This window comes from Narcine bancroftii, chromosome 9 (assembly GCF_036971445.1).
Source record: "Narcine bancroftii isolate sNarBan1 chromosome 9, sNarBan1.hap1, whole genome shotgun sequence".
NCBI classification, from domain to species: Eukaryota; Metazoa; Chordata; class Chondrichthyes; order Torpediniformes; family Narcinidae; genus Narcine; species Narcine bancroftii.
Window position 1 is genome coordinate 55,202,361 of NC_091477.1, and position 22,633 is coordinate 55,224,993.

The 22,633-nt window shown below is 40.7% G+C and overlaps 1 protein-coding gene across 10 annotated transcripts in view; it reads right to left on the reverse strand.

Moving 5' to 3' along the window:
• Window positions 1-22,633, reverse strand: part of LOC138743658 (protein FAM53A-like) — a 211,460-nt gene that overhangs the window by 131,827 nt on the left and 57,000 nt on the right. For 8 of the 10 annotated variants that reach the window (XR_011344984.1, XR_011344983.1, XR_011344985.1 and 5 more), the window contains exons 3-5: window positions 18,745-18,802; window positions 12,274-12,426; window positions 5,992-6,812 (exon numbers count right to left, since the gene is read on the reverse strand). Coding sequence is in view for 7 of the 10 variants with exons in the window: in XM_069899198.1 (XP_069755299.1) it covers window positions 5,992-6,812; window positions 12,274-12,426; window positions 18,745-18,802 (1,032 nt within the window). In the remaining 3 variants the exon portion in view is untranslated. Of the gene's footprint in view, window positions 1-4,392; window positions 4,562-5,991; window positions 6,813-12,273; window positions 12,427-18,744; window positions 18,803-22,633 lie in introns of all 10 variants that reach the window. The other 2 variants (XM_069899192.1, XM_069899194.1) reach the window with 2 other exon arrangements.

Below are 22,633 nucleotides of genomic sequence, written 5' to 3' on the forward strand. Positions count from 1 at the left end.
TGTACTCCAGAAAAGATATACATACAAGAGAGACAAACTGACTGTTCAATAAAGAAAATAAATATTCAATTAAAAAATGTGCAAAGTAAGAGCCCTTAAATGAGTCTTTGGCCACTTTTCCACTGGTACCAGGAATTAACTGGGAATTTACTGGGTCAGGGTCCAGTGGAAAAGGAACACTGTCCGAATGCTGTCAATTGACGTCATTTCATACTGGAGATTACTCGCCTCGACCCCTACTCATAAACCCGGCATTTATTGATGTCGGCATGCTGATAAAACTAGTGGAAAAGGGACAGCAGAAAGTCACCCAGAAACCTACAAAGACATGGGGAGAATGTACAAAGTCCTTACAGACAGCACTGGATATGAATCCAGGTCACTGGCTCTGCAATAACTTGCCACAACCACTTCACTAACCATCTGCCCTGGGTGGTCTGGATACTTGATGATGGCTGTTGCTCCCTGACGGTATGATTCCATGAAGATTTTCTCGATGGTGGAGAGTTTTTTTTTAAAGCTTGTAATGTATTGGGTTGTGTCTGCAACTTTAGCAGAGATTTTTGCTAAGAGGTCTTGGTGCCCCATACCATGCAGCCGATCAGCACTCTTTCCACGACACATCTGTAGAAGTTGGCCAAAGTTTTCAAAGTCATACCGAACCTCTGCAAACTACTGAGAAAGTAGTGGCACTGATATACTTTCTTCACAATGTCAATCCTGTGTTGGGTCTAGGAAAGGACCTCCGAGATAGTGACTCCCAGGAATATAAATTTGCTTGCCTTCTCCACATCTGATCCCCCAGTGATCACTGGATTGTACACCTGATTTTCCCTTCCTAAAGTCAACAATCAGCCCCTTGGTTTTGGTTCTTCATCAATGATCCTGAGGAATTAAGACTCAATGATCTCCTATCTTAATGCTACATTTTTACTCCAGTATTAGTTCAGATAAATATACCGTAAATATGCGTGCATAATGCATTTTGAATATAATGTGACCCCCCCCATTTTTGAGGGGAAAAAGGGAGAAAAATTTTACCTCCGTGTATAACATGACCCCCCTCCCCTCACCCGATTCACGCCGCCGCCTCTCTTCCCCCTCACCCACCTGATTCGTGCTGCTGTCAATATGCGTATAATGCGACCCCCTACTTTGAGTTCGAATTTTGGTAAAACTTTTTCGCATTATACACACGTATTTACAGTAACCTTAAGTTTTGGAAGAGCTTTGGGATATTTTGAAGTATACTTTCCAACGTCCATTCAGTAGTTCTGGCACATAGAGAAGGAGGTCAAAGTGGACAGCATCAAGTTCATAAAATACACAAAAAAAAGGGTGAAGTGACAAAATTATTAGAAGCAATGACTTTGATAACTAGAATTCCAGGCTCTAAATTACCATGGAAGAGTTACTAGTTAACATATAATTCTCCAGGAATACTCCACAAATAATTCCAACAATTAATTTAATTAATCTAAAAGAATTAACGGACAAGCTATCTAGCATGAGGTTCTGATAGATTCATTTTTTTACCACTTTACCCAGAATAGAGCTGAAATTTAACAGCAGCAATTTTTCAGACAAAATTAATATCAGAAAGGATGATGGAGGGGGATGTTAATTCAGATGCACAGGAAGCATCTTTTGAAGGCCATTAACAGAAGCTGTCAGCTTTACTGCATGGACACCCTGGCTTTCAATTTTATCTGTTCCATTTTCCCAGTAATCTCTGCTTCAAAAATTTTAAAAAAACTGTGCTACCCTCACAGTTCTGGCCTTTGGGAAAAAAAAAATCACAAGATAGTAAACCTGACAATTTACTGTCCAACAATTCTAAAATCTTAAGTGTTTGATATCGGAGTCATCAAATGATGTTTGCTGTATTCCCTTTCCAAGTACCAGGACTCAGCTCCCATACTCCCTTCCCACACACTAGGACCCACATTCTATCGTTTCTTCCTACACATGGAGCCCCTCCTTATCAAGTGAACGAGTTAAACAGCATGGAAACATGCCCTTTAGCCCATCTAATCCATGCCATTTAACTTGCCCATCAAATTTAATCTAATTTGCCAGTGTCGAGCCCTTATCCCTCAAAAACTTCCCTATCAACATATCTGTCCAATGTCTTCCTCAGGTGATTTGTTCCAATACACACAGGAAAGTAAACAAAAAAGTTGCTTTTTAGGTCCCTTTAAAATTTTTCCCCACTTACCTTAAAATTATGCTAAATGGTTTCATACTCCCCTATCCTATGGAATAGACTATACTACAAAATACTGGAGAAACCCAGCTGGTCAAACAGTGTCCTTTATGTAGCAGAGAAAAGGTTAAAAAAAACCCAATGTTTCAGGTTTGAGCAATTCATCAAGGTATGAAAGAGTGTCGGTGGGTATCCGAACAAAAGGATTGGGGGGTAAAGGGGGAGTGGCAAAGGCAGGAAATAATAGGTGGAGAAGGGAGGGAGGGGACAACAGCAATGAGGGGGAGGATGGATGGCTGGGTGGGTGGAGGAGGAAGTACTGGAATAATTGGAAAGGGAACAGGGAAAGAAAATGCAAGCTGGTTAGCAGAAAGCAGAGAAGCTAGAGAAGGCCCAGAGAGAAATTAAGGCATTGTTCCTCCAATCTGTGGGTAGACAAGGTGGGATAGTACACAAGGCCATGATAGTACACAAGGCCATGGACAGACATGTGATTCAGAATTGAAATGATTGGCTACTAGGAGGTCTTTGTTGTGGCGGAGGGTGTGAAAGTGCTCAGCGAAGCGAACTGCCAATCTGCGACTGGTCTCTCTTATGTAGAGAAGGCCACAAAGGGAGCATCGGATGCAGTAAATCAGTCCTGCGTATACACAAGTGAAGTGTTGCTTCATTTGAGAGGCCTGTTTGAGGTCCCGGACCGTGGTGTGGGCATAAATGATGGACTTCCTGCGGCCACGGGGGAAGGTGTTTGGGGTGGGTCAATAGGTGGGGAGGGATGAGTACACGAGGGAATCACGGAGAAAGTGGTCCTTATGGAAGGCCGAGAGGGGCGGAGAAAGAAAAATGTTTCTAGTGGTGGGATCCTGTAGTTGAGTGCCAGAAATTCCAGCTGATAATAGGTTGGATATGGAGGCAGGTGGGGTGGTAGGTGAGGATGAGGGGGATTCTATGCTTGTTGTGTCTGGGGGCAGAGGGGGCCAGGGCAGATGAACGGGAAATGGAGCAGGTGAGGGTTGAGTTGTTGATGGTGGAGGGGAAGCCATGTTTGTGGAAGAAGGCAGACATTTCAGAAGATCTGGACTGGAAGACCTCATCTTGGGAACAGATGGGATGGAATTCTTGTAGGGGACAGGATGCAAGGAAGAGTAATCAAGGTAGTTATGGGAGTTAGAGGATTTGTAATATATGTTGGTGGAAAGCTTGTCTCCCGAGATGGAGGCAGAGAGATCCAGGAAGGGGAGAGTGTTGTCAGAGATGGACAAGGTGAATTTGAGATCAGAGCCAAATCACAAAAATCTACAAATTACCGTAGTTTAAGTAAAAGCACAAAATGCTGGAGAAACTCAGCTGATTCCTATTCACTGCATTTATGCTTATGACTTATTCTTCACTCCTCAGCCTCATAGTCAGCCCACCAGTCCAGGTAATTCCCTTCTCAACCCTTTTCAGTTAATGACATCTTTCTGAGAGCAGGATGACCAAAACTGCACACAATACTCTAAATGTGGCCGTGTAAAACTGTAACATGACAACCAATTCCTGTACTGATATGCCAAATGCCTACTCCACCACTGTCACCACTTACAGGCAACTATGTACCTGTGCCCTCAATCACTCTGCTCCACAACACGCTCCAGGGCCAAGCCCTTTCTGAATGCCTGCACTCTTGAGAGTTCCACACCATAGCTCAATGACCACTCCACACCCAAGTCCATTTTCAGTCATTTCCCCATTTTGCTGATGGAACCATTATTGATTTTGCAATGCAAAAGAAAACAGCAAGATGTCACATATATTACCATCAGAGATTGAGAGGCAAAGTCTCTGCTGGTGAGGTTAACACTGACTTTGATAGCTATCCAGGGTTGTGCTGTTTTTTTGACAAATCAAATGTCAAACATAAGTTTCTGCACTGATCTCAAAATAATTCGGGGTCATCCCTCAGAATTTCTCACCTCTGGGTCCTTGCTCGTTTCTTCCACTAAAATATGCAACATATTTGCTGCTCATTGCTATGTTGTACAAGAAATGTTCTACTAATAAAGCAGGGAACCTTCCACTTTTTATAAATTTCACTGCACTCACACAGCAAAGGACATTTGGCTGTTGCATCGAGCTCCTAAAACTGCAGATATTCAAAAAAAGGGCAGCCAGCCCTGACAGGCAACATGGCAGCTTCCACTCACATCTTGCCAGATGCCCTTCTCCACACTTGTCCTTTTGCTCAGTTTCTTCTGGTATTTCTGGCCATTTAATTTTGAGGAGAAGTCCGGTGAACTCACATGGAAGAGACAAGACTGGGATCCCAGTTTGAGTCAGATCCCTTGAGGTTTGTGCAGTTCTCTCTACCTCTGACTGCAGGAGAGATGAGGCAAGCTTGAACACTCAACATTAATTAAAAGAGTTTTTTCTGTGCTAGAATAGCATTAATCATGATTAATGTCACTATGGTTAATTCTCTGACCATAACCTAGATGTCAGCACTACAACTGTTGCCATTTCGGTGCACTGGATATCAGGGAACTAATGCTCACCATCATATTTACTTCTCTGAGAAATGCCTAAAACTGGTTAATGCCACATTAACGTTGTTAAACAAAAATTCTGCAGATGCTGGGGTCAAGTGCAAATCACAAAAATGTTGAGTTTCTTGAGTAATTTTGTGTAATGCCGCACTAACGTAATGTTGGCTTAAACATTCAGCCCACAATGTTGTGCCAACCTATATAAACTTACTCAACAATCTAAACCTTCCTGACCTCACACTCATAACCCTTTATTTTTCTCACATCCATGTGTCTGTTTCAGAGTCTTTTAAATATCCATATTGTACCAGCATCCACCGCCAAGCGCTGCAATGCATTCCAGACACCCACCACCCTCTCTGTACAAACCTACCCCTGATGTCTCCCATGATTTTCGTTGCTTCATCTTACACAGATGTTCTCTGTGCTCATATGCTAATCTTCTTTGGCTTGGCTAATGTCGCCCTGAGAAAAAGGTTCTGGCTGTCTACCCTCTCAAATGCCATATTAAACAAATGCCTCTCAATGCTCTATAATATGATAATTATTGATCAGAAGATGCTAAGTGTGCTGGTCCTACTGGAGTGCTAAGTTTCAGCTATGTTACCAAACAGAAATGCATTATATTAGCATTGATGGTGGCTTTTAATGTGAGACAGAGTGGAGAGATTTTAAATCTAGCCCTTCCACATCTGAACCATATAACCATATAACCACTTACAGCACAGAACAGGCCAGTTCGGCCCTACTAGTCCATGCCGTAGCAAATCCCCACCTTCCTAGTCCCACTGACCAGCACCCGGTCCATACCCCTCTAGTTCCCTCCTATCCATGTAACGATCCAGTCTTTCCTTAAATGTAACCAATGATCCCGCCTCGACCACGTCTGCCGGAAGCTCATTCCACATCCCCACCACCCTCTGCGTAAAGAAATTTCCCCTCATGTTCCCCTTATAATTTTCCCTCTTCAATCTTAAACCATGTCCTCTAGTTTGAATCTCCCCCTTTCTTAATTGAAAAAGCCTATCCACATTTACTCTGTCTGTCCCTTTTAAAATCTTAAACACCTCTATCAAGTCCCCTCTCAATCTTCTACGCTCCAGAGAAAAAAGCCCCAGTCTGCACAACCTTTCCCTGTAACTCAGACCCTGAAATCCTGTCAACATTCTCGTGAACACAGACCCTAAAAAGATAAATTTAATTATCATTCACTTTCATTAAAGATTCATATGTAGATTGGTTGCCATAACTAGCACATACCTGGTTCATCTTGAAGAAGTCCAAAGCAGGTCTTGTCCACCGGACGTCATCATCATGCCTTCTTTTTACACCACACTTGCGTTCGTTTAAGTCACAGGGCTGCGAGTGACTTCGCAAAAGGCCTTGCTGTCGTCGGTTCATTTCAGGTGTGGAGGAAGGTGTGCTCTTGGCTGAAAGCAGACATTTCGCTGCCTCTCGAATGTGTACTGGTGACAGTGAGAAACGTCTCTGAGGAATAAACGTGGACTGCTCAGGCAAAATGCAGTGCACGCCTAAGAAAGTTCTCTCACCAATATCTGTGGAATGATTATTGGGTGACAGCATCCATGGCAATGGTGATTCAGGAGATGCTGTGAGACTAGAAAATGTGAAACTGCTGGTGCTGGAGGGGAGACCAGAGGTGGATAGTTGCTGGAGACCAAGGCTGGTGGGACGCTGAGTTGAGTTACACAGCTGTGCACCTCCAGTTCCACCACTGTTGCATCGCCGTTTGACGGGAGTCCATACCTTGGACCCAGCCGGCTTCCAGAGTGACCTACAGCGTGACAGGTCTTCTGGCACAGACAGTGACCGACAGTGTCTTTTAGTCGGTGGATCTGGCAGTGAGGCAAAGCTCTCCGAGAACTGCAAATCACTTAAATTCCCTACTGATGTGCTTGTCACGTGTCCCATCCACGTATTTGTGGCTTGTCTCGTGCACAACAATTTATTCTGATTGGAGGAATCTCTACTAGTGAGGCTGTAGCTTGCGAATGAAGGGAAACCCATATCCAATGGTATTTCAGTGCTTGAGGAGTGTAAAATGTTCCAGTTCTTTTCCCCTGTAAAATGAGCAAAACAGTTAATGATGTTAATCTGTCAGAAAATCATCACACAATTTTGGTACTGTATCCTCAGGATATTCAGTCAATGGGATGAGGTTTCTATGGTGTCAATGAATAATAACCAGATTTAATTGTTTCCTCACTAAATATCCATATTTATTGGGGTTCTGAATGCATACACTGATTGGGAACAAAAACCCTGGAGAGTTTCTCTTTCCCATCTAAAAGTAGTTTTGCCCTTTCTGAAATCAGCCAGTCAGAATAAAGAACATATCAAATAGAACTGAGATAGAAGTTGTTTCCCTTTATGCAAAAACCTCCAGAACTCTAACCCACTACATCAATGAAACCACAACTACTTAAAAGAAAAATTATTGACATTACACTTATGACCTTCAGGGCCAATTGCATATTTCTGATACATGGACAACAAAATAACAAAAGAAGTTTCTTGGCTCTATGTGGCAAAAAAACTATAACATTATCAATAAACTAAAAACTACAGGTCTTGTCATATCTTTTCTCCATTCTATGCTGTGTCACTTCTACAGGAAATTCAGCTGATCACCAGGTCATTATCAAAAGGGACTTCTTCCTATTAGAAAACATTTTCTAATGGTACTTCTGCAATAGTTTTCACTCCAAACCATTCTTTATTTTTCTGGATATTAAAAACAGTTTGCAGCTTTCCCCTTTCCCATGTGCCCCAATATCATATTCTATTAATCATTATTACATTTTATTTTTAAAGTTCAAAGACTTGGCACTAAAATGGGATTACCACTGTAAGAGGAACTGAACGGTCACAGTTAATATTTAACATTTCAAACAAGCACCATCACAAGTCACAGCCCAGCAACTATTCGATACATTGGAAGAACTGAGGGAAGGTTTGTCACAGTCTGATCCAGATTCGACCCTTTTGCAGACATTTTGGAAAGGAGAACCATGCTGACTGCTGAAGAGAAAGCAACTTTTTGAAGCAGCTCTTGTGGCCAGGCATTTTTGTGGAATTCAGAGCATAGCATGCACTGTGAATGACTGGGCCTTTTCCATGGATTGATCTGTGCCAAGAGGGTCTTTTTGGGAAGCAAAGTGCTTCATTTTGATGGTGACTAACAATGGAGGTCACTTGGAGAAACCACTTCATTTTAAGTGCGACTAGCAGTTTAGATACATCCAGGGTGTTGGAAGCTTCATGGAGGCCGCCCAGTTCAAGTCTTGCTGACAAAAGGACCAGGAATGTTATGACCACAAAAGTGGATGGACATTTTATCAAAGGCAAAGCAAGAAGAATTCCTGAGTCTGGAGCAGCCACAACTCCAGTCTCCCCATCAGTTCATCATTAATTCTGGGCAAATTTCAAAGGCCTACGCTTCAACACTGAATTTAAAAGACTGAACTTTGAAGTAACTTTCTAGATTTTGGATAGTTGGGGATAGATTTAGTATTAAGGATAGCTTAAAATTTAAGTCTATAGTTTAAGAGTTAGAAATAAAATTAGTGTTTTAAAATTAAACACAGTTTGGTTCATTGTCTATTGCTGCTCATTACGCGTGGTTTATAACATGAGTTAAAGATACTATGAAGATGGATGTTTTTGCATCAATTGGCATTTCTTTAACTTTATGGTAAGTGCATGCAAATTCTTTGACAACTGCTGGGAAAAGGGAAGTTTTAATATTGTGCAAATCCAGTGTGGTGGATAAAAGAACCAACAGTCAGTTCATTCATCTCTCGTTTCTGGTGGTTGGAGAAGTACAGCAATTAGTATCATGTCTCAGAAGCAAAAGCTGGAATTTTTCTCCTGATGGCTATCCAGTGAAACTAATTAGAAACTGGCTGCTTGTAGATGTTTGTCAAGGACAGAAATATATTGATCAAAAAAGCTGCCAACTTTCCACGTATAATCTCAGAGAGAAAGACTTTGGTAAGGAAGAAGGATTGCAGGCTGCTTGTAAAACGATCCCCCAGTAAGTTGGTGGGTGGTTCAAGGGAAGAAAGTTCGCATAGTTTTTCTTCTTTACAATGAAACACAATTGTCTGCATTTTGCTAATGCATGAAGCCCCAATAATGACAATTATCCAGAAAAATATCAACTAATTTTGCCACACCTAATTTGCATGCGTTCCAATGCCAAATAAGCGCATTAAAATTGGAATTAATTGTGATGCAATAACAAAGCCTTCATCTTATCAGGTTTCAAAGCTTCCAATGACATCTTAATTATAGAATTCAGTACCATTTTATTAGTAATTACCACACCTAGTGCTTTTATGTTTCCTGGAACCATGTTGATTAATGTAGAATACAATTGCATGGCAAACTTCAAATACTAGACAGACAACAAAAATCAAGCATCAACTTGGAATAACCATTGTTCCTACTTAAACTATTTAGAACTGGGACACAATCACGATGCTTTTTTTTGCAATACTCACAGAGCATTTTTTTTAAGATCTTAATTGAAGCTTATCCGTGTGTTTAGATGATTTGGATTGTTAAGCAAACTGTGGCAAAGGAAACAGTAGGTGTGGGAATTTATTCTAACATACCAGTGCCCATTCACTTTTTGGAATCACACTATGCCACCTTTGTTACACAGAAGGTAGTTCACATACTCAAGTGGTCTCAATGGATAATCACATCCAATGGTCTGGGACATTCAAACTGACAGATCAAAAGGTGACGCTTCAGAACAAAACTCTGAATACCTCAGATGAATTGACCATTTCTGTGTCAAGGGACAGCAACAAATAACTCAAGGTTAGATGATGAAATATGTTTTGGCAGAATCGGCTAATCTCAAATCTTACCATATATAAAAAAGTATTGGAATTATTCAGTATTTATACAGCATCTGTGGAAAGAGATATGGAGCAAACATTTCAGATCAAAGGTCCTTCATCAGAACTCAGAAATGGACCACTCCTGGGATTAAGCAAAGGAAAATGGAACATCAAATCTTGCCGGATGGCTCTCATAGGGCTGACCTACTCTTGCACAAATATTTATCAAAAATAAAGGAAATAGGGGAAAAAATATCAGCAGAATCATGATTCTTATAACCTCGTTGCTCAGACTGACGATTTGATGTGCCTGAGGTGTGTAATTCTTGAGAGCTAAACAACAGGGCGAAGTAATTTCATGCACATCAAATCAACAAGTAATCAGAATTTCTAGCCATGAACGTGGCATGAAATTTGTTGCTTTGCAGCACCACATGACAAAATTAAAAAGAAAAAGTCAAAGTGAGGCACTGTCTGTAGTTCATTGTTCATTCAGGAATCTGATGGCAGCAGGGAAGAAGCTGTCCTTGTGCCGCTGAGTGCTTGACTTCAGGCTCCTGGAGCTTTTTCCCAGATGGTAGGAGAGTGAAGAGGGTATGGCCTGGGTGGTGGAGCTCCTTGAAGATAGAGGCTGCTTTCTTAAGAGCTGCATCTTGTAGATGTCCTCTATGGAGTGAAAACTGGTGCCTGTGATGTTAACAACCTTCTGGAGTTTTTTCTGGTCCTGAGCCTTGCATCTTCATTACAGACAGTGATGCAACCAGCCAGAATGCTCTCTACAATACACGTAGAAGCTTTTGAGAGTCTTCGGTGACATACCAAATCTCCTCAAACTGTTCACAAAGTATAGCCGCTGGCCAGCCTTCCTCATGATTGCAACAACATGGAGGCTCCAGGACAGATCCTCAGTGATGTTGACACCCAGGACTTTGAAGCTCTTGACCCTCTCCACTGCTGACCTCTCGATAAGGACTTGTTTGTGCTCTCCTGACTTCCTCCTGAAGTCCACAATCATCTCCTTGATTTTGCTAACGTTGAGTGCAAGGCTGTTGTGACACCAGTCAACTAGCTGATCTATCTCCCTCCTGTACACTTCCTCATGGTCTGCTGACAACCTTGGGGTCATTGTCAAATTTGTAGATAGCATTTAGTAAAAATCAAAGCTCTGGTGCCTTACCACATCCAATCATGAATGCTGGTAGACCATTAAAAAATAACAGGTGGAGGTGATGTCAGGAAAATCCCCATCTTCACTACTTGAGTGCCGAACAAGATCGAAGCATTCATAGCCACATTCAGCCAGGCTTCCTCAAGGGAACCCCAACATCACAGACGCTGTAATATTTCAAAAATGCTGTGAGTACTGGATACAGCAAGGCTTGGGGCCCGGTGACATAATACTGTAGACCTGCATTCTAGAACCAGCTGTGCCTTCAGCCACTTTTCCAGTACAGTTACAACATTGACATCTAATGAAGAAAAATTTTCAGAATACATAGAATACATCCTGTTCACAAAAAGCTTGTGTTTTGCCAGAATCACTTGGTTCCAGACCTTTCACAGCTTCACTCCAAACATTATTGGTGAGAGCCAATACTGTTTCATCAAGGTAGCATCTGACTGTGTGTAGAATCAAGACCCTGGTAAAAATGAAATTAATGAACATCAAAGGGAAAAGATTCCAATGTCCAATGGTGTCATACTTTGCACAAAAGGAAGAGAGTGTAGTTGTAGAGCAATCAATCCAGCCACAAGATGTTCTTGCAGGAATTCACCTGCATGCCATCCTGCGACCAACTGTCATCGGCTGCTTGATCAATGATCTTTTCATCATAAAGTCAAAAGTAGGGCTGGCTGCACAGATCCATTTGCCATTCCATGGCAGATAAACTAGCTCATGTCTGAATGCAAGACTGGGCAATGTTAAGAAATGGGCTGGAAAGTGGCCAAAAAAACCATTTCTGTCATTAAAAGTGCCAATGATCCTTGACCTTCAATGGTTTCCCATCGCCAAATGCTCCACCGTCAATACTCTCATTGTAAATCACTGATCAGAAACTCAACTGCACCAACACCATAAAAATGTTGCTTCAACACAGGTCAGAGTTTGGCAAGCTGCTACAAGTGACTTACCTCCTCACACCCCAAGGACTTTCAAATAGCTACAAACATAAATCGGGATGGAATTTTTTTCCTACTTGCCCAGCTAAGTGCAGTGCAACCAACACTCAAGAATGTCAACATCATCCAGATCCATTCAACACATTCATTCTCTTTACTGAAATAGCAGCAGTACATACCATATACAAAACGAACTGCAATTGCACATCCGATTTACTGACAGCTTCTTCCAAACCTTAGCCATGAAACAAAGCAGCAAATGCACAGAAATGCCGGTTGCAGGTTCCTCTCCAAATTGCACGCTATCTTGTCTTGGAAATATATTACCAGTTCTTCACCTTAACTAGCTCTAAATCCTGTCCAACAGCTGTTGGAGGACCTTAATCCAATGGATGACTGTTATTCAAAAAGTACCTCGCAATTGCTTCTTCATGGGCAATTAGAAATAAATGCTGGCCTTACTGAAATCACAGAGATCCCAAAAATGAGTAAAAAAATGCAAGATTATTTTGTGTTATCTTTAAGGTAATGGCAGTATTTGACAAACCATTTTGATCTGCATCCAGATACGAGTAGCCAAAACCAGTCAAGCAACTGTTTTGCTTTAGGAGTTGATTTTCAGTGTCCTGGACCCATGTAAGAAAACAGCATTCTCTGTCCATCCCTGACTTGTGCCTTGCAAATAAATGGTTGAAAAGCTCTGAAAGAATCAGAAAGGGGAAGTTGGTCATTTGCTGAGGCCAATTACCACACAAGGAATGCTAGCAAACTAGATGGGATGCAATCCTTCAATACACACAGTTGGTTCCAACTCCTTTTTCCTTTGAGAATGGAGTGAATATGGTCCCAAAATGCTTTTAGTTACTGAGATTCTGATGATCAAAAATGGAAGGATGATCCATTTCCAAATTAGAATGGTATGCAGCTGGAGTTACCTGTCAGTGGAGAACTAATGAGACTACTACTGTAACTCTTTCAGATGGCAGAGGTTGAAGGATGTTCAGCGAATTGCTGAAACATTGATTTCATATTTAAATTTAACTGACGTAGCATCTGCTGCAGCTTGTGGAAAAAAGTTCCAAGTTTGTAAAAGTTTGAAAAGCCTGGCTCCAGTTTTGTTTTGATGACAAGAGAATTAAATCTGATTTTTTGGGGGGAATCTTGGTATGGGCAAGTTGATTGTATATTTTCTATATTAACAGCAGATCTTGGGTTATAAATTGCTTGGAGTTATCCTGTGGTCAGGGAGCCCTAAATAATTTCAAGTTTTCCTTCTGGTTGATACAGTATTCAGTTACAAATGGTTAAGAAGGGCTTTATACTTTTTGCAGGAAAGCAGAAACCAGTTCACAGTCCTGTTCGTATTGTTCAAAGGTATGTCAGGGAGGAGTGCCATAGTGGTGGAGCTACCAGAGCTGCTGCCTCACAGCATGAGTCACTGGGTTCAATCTTAACCTTTAATGTGGTCTCTGAGGAGTTTGCGTGTGTTCTCTGTGACTTTATGGATCTCTTCCGGGTGCTCTGGCTTACACCCACATCCCATAGATGTATGGGTTGTAAGTTGCTGGGAGAATTGGCTACTGTAAATTGCTCCTTAAGCCGAATGGTAGAATCTGGGTGGTGGGTGGGGAGGGGGGGGGGGGGGGTGGGGGAGGAGTTGAAGGGGACAATTAAGCTGCATTTGTGTAACAAGGTGCCTGATGGTCAGCACGTCGTGGCAAGCTGAGAGGCCATATTTATAACTCTAAAAGAACTCGAAGATGAAATCCTCTTGATCTTTTCCCTGACAATTCTATACCCAGCAAATACCAAGTTTAATTTGAGTCCAAGTGTATTGTAGTCCTTATGTTTCCCCCAATACTTGTGACTTTAATCTTTCAGATCCTTCAAAGCACAAGTCCCTGTCTGAGACTTTCTGATATATTCTGCTTCTACCTTTAATCATTTTTCCCTGAAGAAGGGTTCAGGCCTGAAATGTCAGCAATATACATTTGTCTCCTATAGATGAATGAAAAGACCAGCTGAGCTCCTCCAGCATTTCAGTCTGTTTACTATAATCACAATGTCTACAGCCTATTGTGATTCCCTGTTTAATGACCAACTATCACATTAAAGCTTTCATCTTCACCATTCTCTCAATCCTCTCCAAACTGGCTGCACCTAATTCCTATTGAATTGTAATTACTTTTGTCTAACCAAAATATGTGACTCCATATTCTATGAAGGACAGAACTTGTATCAGGCACCATTGACATTTCACTCCTTCATTAAAATCTAGATTTCATGACACCATCCAGCAACTTCAATAGAATCCAGAGCTTGAAGAAAGAAAAATGGCAAAACTAAGCCCACATTTTAGAATTTTAAGTGCCTTAACAAAAGTTTCAGCATTTCTACAACCAGATTTTGTGCGGTACCACTGGGAGCATGAACCATGACCTATTGTGCACGTTTGCAAGTACAACAGTTCTCACAAAATAAGGGCTTTAATTTCCTCTATGTTACAGGTATTTCTGCAGATAGAACCTGATCTGATCTTACTGGTTTTTGTCTGATTCAGTCATAGAGCTGGCTGTTCAGCATGTCCATTCCACCTTACATCTGTCCTCATTAGGTATTTACACAAAAGAATTCCTCAGAGGTTTAGACGTTCAGAAATTCTTCACTTGGGATGATAAAACGTCCATCAACTTTAAAAATCAGTACTGTATCTCTATCATCTAAATTCAATGTTGCTCCAGGTACAGAAAATCCCTTTTCAAACACTTAAATCAGCAGAAAGTACATTGATCAGAAAAATGCTGAGAATATACAAATTATGATTAGCATCCTCTGCATTGTGGAAAATGAAAAAAAAATGTAATATTAAATGAGCATTTAAAGAGGACATCTAGTGAAAAAATATTTGTTTACATTTTCCCATGCATGTCAAGAAACTTCACCGTTAATCTCTCTGCCTATCCCTCCCCACTCCTGCCTCAGCATCTTCCCCTGTGGCCGCAGGAGATGCAACATTTGTGCCCACACCTCCCCCCTCACCACGGTCCGAGGCCCCAAACAGGCCTTTTAATGCCAGGATCCAGATCCCATCATGGTTCAAATGGAGCCCATCCCCTTTCAACAGTTCCTTCCTTCCCCAATACTGGTGCCAATTTCCCATGAATTGGAACCCACTACTCCCACACCAATCTTTGAGCCACGTATATAACTCTCTAATCTTCGGGACCCTGTGCCAATTTGCATGTGGATCAGGGAGTAATCCAGAAATTACCACCTTTTTGGTTCTGTTTTTTAATTTGGTCCCTAGGTCCTCAAATTTCCTGAGCAGAACCTCTTTCCTCATTCTAACTATGTCATTGGTACCTACATGGACCACAACAATTGGACCTTTCCCTTCCACTGCAAATTCTTATAAAGGTCAGATAAGTTGCTCTGAACCCGGCAACACAGCCTTCACAACACTCTATCCCTGTGCCAGAGAAATTTGTCTATACCCCTTACTATACTATTTCCCGATTACCACTGCATTTCATGCTTCTCCCCCCACCACCTCGAATGGCTTCCTAAACCACATTTAGGTTGTCCATCCTTCCTACAGCTCCCACTTTACCCATACAAGGAGCAAGAATCTCAGACTTGTGCGATAAGCTCCTCCAGCAAAGTCTCTTGAGTTCCACTGCCTGCCTCACTTGCAGTCACACCCTCTTGTTCCTGACCACAGACCAAATTTGAGGCAGCTAATGGGTGTGACCAACTCCCGAAACACAGCATCCAGGTTCCTCTCCCCATCCCCGATGTGTTAGCAGTGTTTGAAGCTCAGATTCCAGGTCATCAATTTTGAGCCTGAATTCTTCAAGCAACCAACACTTACTGCAGATGTCGTCATCAGGAACCACAATGGGGTCCACCTACTCCCACATCAAGCAGCTACAAAATTTCACCTGATCCTGCATGCCTACTTTATTTATTTAGCTGTAATTTGGTGACTTTTGTATAACCACTGCAAAAGCCTTATCTGCTCCTCACCTGTGCCTCCTTGCTAAAGTCTCAAAGCCTCACTCCCACACTGGGCCACTCCCACACTGGCTGCTCTGCTTGACTTCCCCTTAATTTATTTGTTACTGCCCCTTATCTGTAGCACTCACTCCCACCAATCACATTTGAACTGTCCTCCACTCCCTTTTTAAACTTACTTGCACAAAGCCTGGTCCCAATATTCTCTGATCGCCCAGTCCTTGCTACACCTCTCTCCCCAATGGTCCCAACACTCAGCAAGTGGTAACTGGCCCCACACAAAGCTCGTTTGGGCATGTGGCCATGAGAAACATACAGCAAAACCACCATCAATTTCTCCAAACTCGAAAGCAAAATTTGTTGTACTCCCTAGCTACAAACTATTAATCGCCTCTTGTCCTCAAACAAGTCAAACACTAAACCTTGCATTCACTTTATCTGAACTCTTGGTGATGTTCTTTGGCACTGCTCACCTGTACTTCAAGTTTTCTCATCGGGTGTTTCCAGTTTAGCTGAAGCTAGGGAAGCCCATGTCCACAAATCAAGGCCAAATTTTTGATGCACAATATTATTTCCCTTCTTCCTCAAGTATTATGACAAGGTTAGCAACTGGGAACGACTGTTAAAGTTTTCCGTCAGACCCTTTATGTTACTAAAAATTAGGGCCCTCAGAGCTAGGCAAAGAAAAGATTTTCATTTCAAACAATTTTTACTTGATTGACATTACAGAGCTAATAGGCTACTGTTTAATCCAGTGCCCTATCCATGGTTGTGAGATTTAAGAAAATCAACTTCTTCCCTTTACATTTAATAAAGTAAAACGAATTAGGTGAATGAACCCAAAAATGTAGTGCATAGCAATGTCTGTCTCTAATGACATTAATTTACATTCTCTCCTTTGTTGCACTCAATAATTATCAGCATAAAATCCCTTGGCTTCTGGAAAAGACAAGGAGAAACAAAAGAATAGTTGTTTCTTGGCAGAAATAGTATCCAACAGAATTTAAAAACAACAGTGAGATTTAGTTTGCAAGTGGTCTCTAAGCAATCAAACGGCATCAAATCCTTTTCCATCAGCCCCAACTTGCCTGCCAGGAGACAATGTACACGTCAACTGTAAGTTTCAAGAGAAGCAAATGAACTGGTGTTTTTCAAAAAACTGCAGATGCTGGAAATCTAACACAAAAACAGGAAATGCTGTAAATACTCTGATGGGAAGCAAAAGGAATGGTCTTTGACCTGAAATATTAATTCTCTTTATGTGGCCTGACCCGTTGAGTTTTTCTGTCTTGAATGGTGCTATATCAGTCCCTTGCTATCACATTATTTTGCTTCATAGATTGGAAGTATAACTCAACATGTAGATTAAAAATAACCATAGAACATGACAGCACAGAAACAAGCCCCTTCGGCCCTTCTCGTCTGTGCCAAACCATTTTTTTTGCCTAGTCCCACTGACACACCCAGTCCATAGCCCTCCATACCTCTCCCATCCATGTACCTGTCCAAATTCTTCTTAAATGTTAAAATTGAGCCCACATTCACCACCTCAGCATCTTGCTCCACACCCCCACCACTCTCAGTGTGAAGAAGATCTCCCTCATGTTCCCCTAAACTTTTCCCCTTTCACTCTTAACCTCTGTCCTTTGGTTTGATTCTCACCTACCCTCAGTGGAAAAAGCCTATATACATTTACTCTATCTATACCCCTCATTATTTTAAATACCTCTATCAAATTTCCCCCTCATTCTTCTATGCTCCAGGGAATAGAGTCCTAACCTGCTTAACCTTTCCCTGTAATTCAGTTCCTGAATTCCAGGCAACATCCTAGTAAATCTTCTCTCCACTCTTTCTATCGTATTGACATCCTTCCTGTAGTTAGGTGACCAAAACTGCACACAATACTCCAAATTTGTATCAGGCCTGATACAACTTTACCATAACATCCCAACTCCTAAACTCAATACTTTGATTTATGAAGCCCAATATGGCAAAAGCTCTCTTTATAACCCTATCCACCTGTGACGCCACATTCGGGGAATTATGTATCTGTATCTCCAGGTTCCTCTGTTCTACCGCACACCTCAGTGCCCTGCCATTCACCATGTATGTCTTTTCTTGGTTTGTCCTTCCAAAATGCAACACCTTACACTTATCTGCAATAAATTCCATCTGCCATTTTTCATCCCACTTTTCCAGCTGATCCAGATCCCTCTACAAGTTTTGAAAATATTCTTCTCTGTCCACAACCTCTAATCTTAGTGTCATCTGCAAACTTGCTGATCCAATTTACCACATTATCATAGACAAACAACAATGGTCTCAGGACTGATCCTTGAGTACCTCTTATTAATCCCGTCAATTATTATGTTGCTGTAGGACATCCTGATTTTTCTTAAAGTTTAAAGATCACCAATTGCAGAAGAATGGATATAATCAGTGAAGAAAAAACTTATTCTCTGCTTTCATGGCCTATCTTATATTACTGTAATCCTTTTCACAGAATCAATGTGAACCCAATGTCTCTGTCTCCCTTATTCTTAAGAATGAGACGTAATATTGTCTCATTTATTTCCCATTCAATTTTTCCAGCATTTCTGACTAAAATGTTGCTTTGCACAATATTCTGAGCAACCCTTCACCATTTTGAAATTAAAATTACAGCAAGATAAAGCAAAGACACTTTAGTAAATGTAAAAGAATTTATGGATGACTCCAATCCCTGTTGCAGCTGCAAAAATGTTCTTATTGTATGGATTAAATAACATCTTCCCTCAGGTAATAGGTAATCTGGAGGCACTGATTAATCTTCTTATACATCCATTCAGGGGCACATGAAGGAATTCAAATTTAACTACTTTTAAAAGAGTGCTTGAAACATAAGTTAAACCTCATTCCTTTAATGTCTATCAGAAGGGCCACGTCCCTCCCCCAATGCACCACATGTCCAACCTTGATTCTTCAAATTCAGGCTAGGTACTGCAGCAGAACTAAGCGTGCTTACCTGGTATGAACCGGTACGGGATACAGCAGCCACCTTTGTTCGTATTCTCCGGCAGGGGCTGGAAGTGCAAAGATGAAAGGATATAGGTCTCAATGTCTTTTCCACCCATTGCGTAAAAGAACCAAAAAAAAAACCAGAAAGTACCAGTTCAGCTAATCTTTAAATTAAGAGGAATGCTCCTTCTAAGAGGAAAAGGTAGGAGAATCCAGGTGCATAAGAAACGCCAGAACATTGCAGTGCCATTTGATAGTGACCCTGTAGTGGAATTATTATGAAAAAAGGGCACAAAATATGTAATCAATGAAAACAGTTATTCTACCTAATGGGTGGGGGGGGGGGGGGGGGGGGTGCTACATTACACGAAGAAAGAAAAGCAAAAACCTGGAGATGAACAATTCACTAATATCACTAATCCTGAGTTACCTCATGATGTGTTTTCTCCCTAACATATTGATCACCCAGCAGTGAATGACTGCTCACAGGGAGTATAAGACCAGTAATTGTGCTAGTCCCCAATTAGGTTTCACTTCCACTTACAAGCCGTAGTAACAATTGGATATTAAACTAGCCCCCATCACAGGATATGGAAGTCAGCTGAACTATTAACTGTTCATGAAATGAGATCTACACCAAGAATCGATTGTGACAGGGCAAGACATACCACAGAATATAGATCATAGATTTCCCCCACATACAGTGGCAGCAGAGCGAGAATGTTTACTAATTTCTCTCACATTAAGTTCGACACCACAGACCTAGGCTCAATCCTGACCTCAAATGATGTCCGCGTGGAGTTTGTACACTCTCCCCATTGCCTTGTGGATTTCTAGTGGGCGTTCTGGTTTTCTCCCACATCTCAAAGATGTGGGGATCGATAGATTTATTGATCAATATAAATTGCTCCTTGTATGTAGGTGGATGGCAGGATCTTGACCAAGGTTGATTAGAAAGTGGGAAGAATGATAAAACACGATTAATGTAGAGTTCCATTAATGGATGGTTGATGTTTGGTGCAGACACTCTTCTGCAACTGTCTCTATTAAACAAATTGTTTAACCAAAAAAATTAATCCCAAAGCTATTTTCCAAATAGGATTTAAATTTTATTGGAGTCCTGAACCCAGACATTACATCTTGCTGAGTAAAATTGCAAAATGCTCTCTCTCTATTTCCCCTTCATACATATCCCTCCCATTTTGATGAGAGATTCTTCCTCTGACCCCTCACTGTTTTAGCTGTGTATTAGTTTAGAAACATCAACATGAAATACAAATGTTAGCAAAAAATGTAGATCTGGAGGTGAATCCATAGACACTCAACGACTCTGAAGGGATACTCTTTCTCTCATACTGTAAAGGGCACTGGCGACACTAATTGCGACTCTTTGTCTGCCTTACAGAAGGCAATTTGTGCAATATTATGTTTTCTGTGCTGGCAATAAAGGAATCTTAAAGACCATGTCTTTTTTTCCTTTTGAAAAAAGGCAACTGAGGAATGGCAATCCAACAGAGATTTCTGAAAGGAAAAGTTTAGTTAGAAAGATACATAGAGAATTTGTGGGTAACAGACTACTGACAGACCAACATTTGTCTCTGCAACCCATTCATGAATATCATCAAAAATCCAACGGAGAATTCAGAAGAAACTCATCACTACAAGGGGTGGTAAGAAATATAGACTTAAGAATATGCTGAACAAGTATATGAGAAAAAAGGGAACAGAGGGTTAGATTGATAAATTGAGGCGTGAAGAAGCTCAAGTGATTTACCTGTGCCAGCAAGAACTGATTGGTTCAGAAAGAGCTATTTCTCTGCGGAGTATACTATTTAATCCTGCAGACTACTCTCTGGTGAAAACATGACTGGAAGGACATTTCAGGCTAACTAACTAACCACATCAATGAATAATAGCACAACTGCTTTATCTTTTTAATTTTTGATATTTCAACGGGATCCTTTACAGAACGAAGCAATGAATGAACACAGACTCAGTTACAGGCAGTAGTAAATGTTTTATAAGCCCAATCAGTAAACTCTTATCAATCTTCTGCCATTAGATCCACATTCGCAATAAACAAGATCTATATCGGCGATTTTTGCCCCCTTTACTGTTTCTCAGTAATGAACAATATTTGTTCAAATAATTGCAAATATAGCAGCAAAATTGATTGAGTATAATTCTTTAAAGAAAATCTGATTTAATAATTTGAGACTAAAACAGTGGTTTTTCTTTAAAATAAATGACTAGGCTGGTATCAATGTAACATTAATTTGGTTCAGATTCAAATTGGATAACTTTCCATAATTGCATATTATTAAAAAAAAAATCACACAATAAAATTTCAAAGGAAACCAAAATTCTTTAATTAATCCATATTAGAATTAATCTTTATAAAATACTGAATTCATGACATAAAAAATAAAACACTCCACCAATAGAAACAAACAACAAAAACATGCAGAACGAGCCTTAAGCAAGCATATATTTAGAACATGGATAATATCACCTCCACAGGTCAGGCCAAGTTGATCCCTCGGTGATCAACGCACATGTTTTATGCATATTTTACAGACCAGGTAACCCCCCCCCCCCCTTCCATGTGTTATATGCATGTGTGCTCTTTCCATGAACATTTTTACAAGTTGAAAGAATGTGCACAATTAATAGCGATCATGGGAATATAATAGCGGTAATGAAAGAATGGGCACAATTTATAGCAGCTGTGGGAAATTTAGATTTTGGGAATATCTCTTTGTACTGAATCCCATGGTATTCCTAGAAACAGGACATTCTGGCTCGGACACTGCACCTTAACAATGTTAATTGCCCAGAGCCATCCCTGAGGGAGGATCTTAACATATCAAGTGCAACATTAGAATTAAAATCTTGCTCAACTCTGAAGCGCGTCTTTGATCTATTTAATAGATTCCTCTCCAAAGCTTGTTAACGTGTTGCAGCAGGATATCATCTCTATAATGGGCAATTGACATCTCTGGGTGAGAAGTTGATTGGGTGTTAATTGTGGGAAATTAACTGTGGCAGATACCCGGATGTGCTTTGTCTCATGATCCATTTAAATGCAAATTGATTTTGCCATTCGAATTTAGAATACTATATCGGCACTGTTATATGCATGTGCATGTTTTTACACAATTTATGACTTTCTGTGCATTATATGTGAGTGCGCATTATAAGAGTGAATATACGGTATTGTAAACAACAGGTCATGCTCTGCAAATCAGAGCTTCAGCCTCTGAGAAACTGAACAGTTGCCTCCTCTAAAAGCTATGTAATATACAAAAGAAAGATCAAACAAGGCAACCTCTTTAAAGAGCCCGTTGAGGATCCAAGGGAAGTAGATTAATGCAGTTCTTTAATTATTGACTTCTGATCACAAGCTGTATTGCTGAATATGAACTATAACCACATGCATGGCATTTAATTCTTTTTAATGGCTGACACTGTCTTACAGAAGTTAGGGCAGGAGTCCACAGGAGTTGTGTTGTTATTCTTGGGCAAAAAAAATCCCAGAGGAAATTGCAAAACCATTCTAGACACAGTTGATTTCATGCCAAGTTTACAGAGCAATGAGCAAGTTGTCAAAAATACTGCTTCATACTAAAATGCTTCAGGTTCTCTAACCATACCAGTTTAAAAGTGAAGATTACCAAAAGGAAAGATCATAATTCATGATCCATGCAAGATGCAAGTTATGTGGAAAACTAGGCTCAACATGTACAACTCTGTGAATATTGGAGGACTCAAAATCAGAATATGAAAAAAGGTGAGATTAGAAAATAAGTTGTGCAAGCAGATAAATCTACTTTCCTCCTAATTTCGAACACAACATATGAAGCTTTATCAGCCCTCAGAGAAACACAATGCAGCTA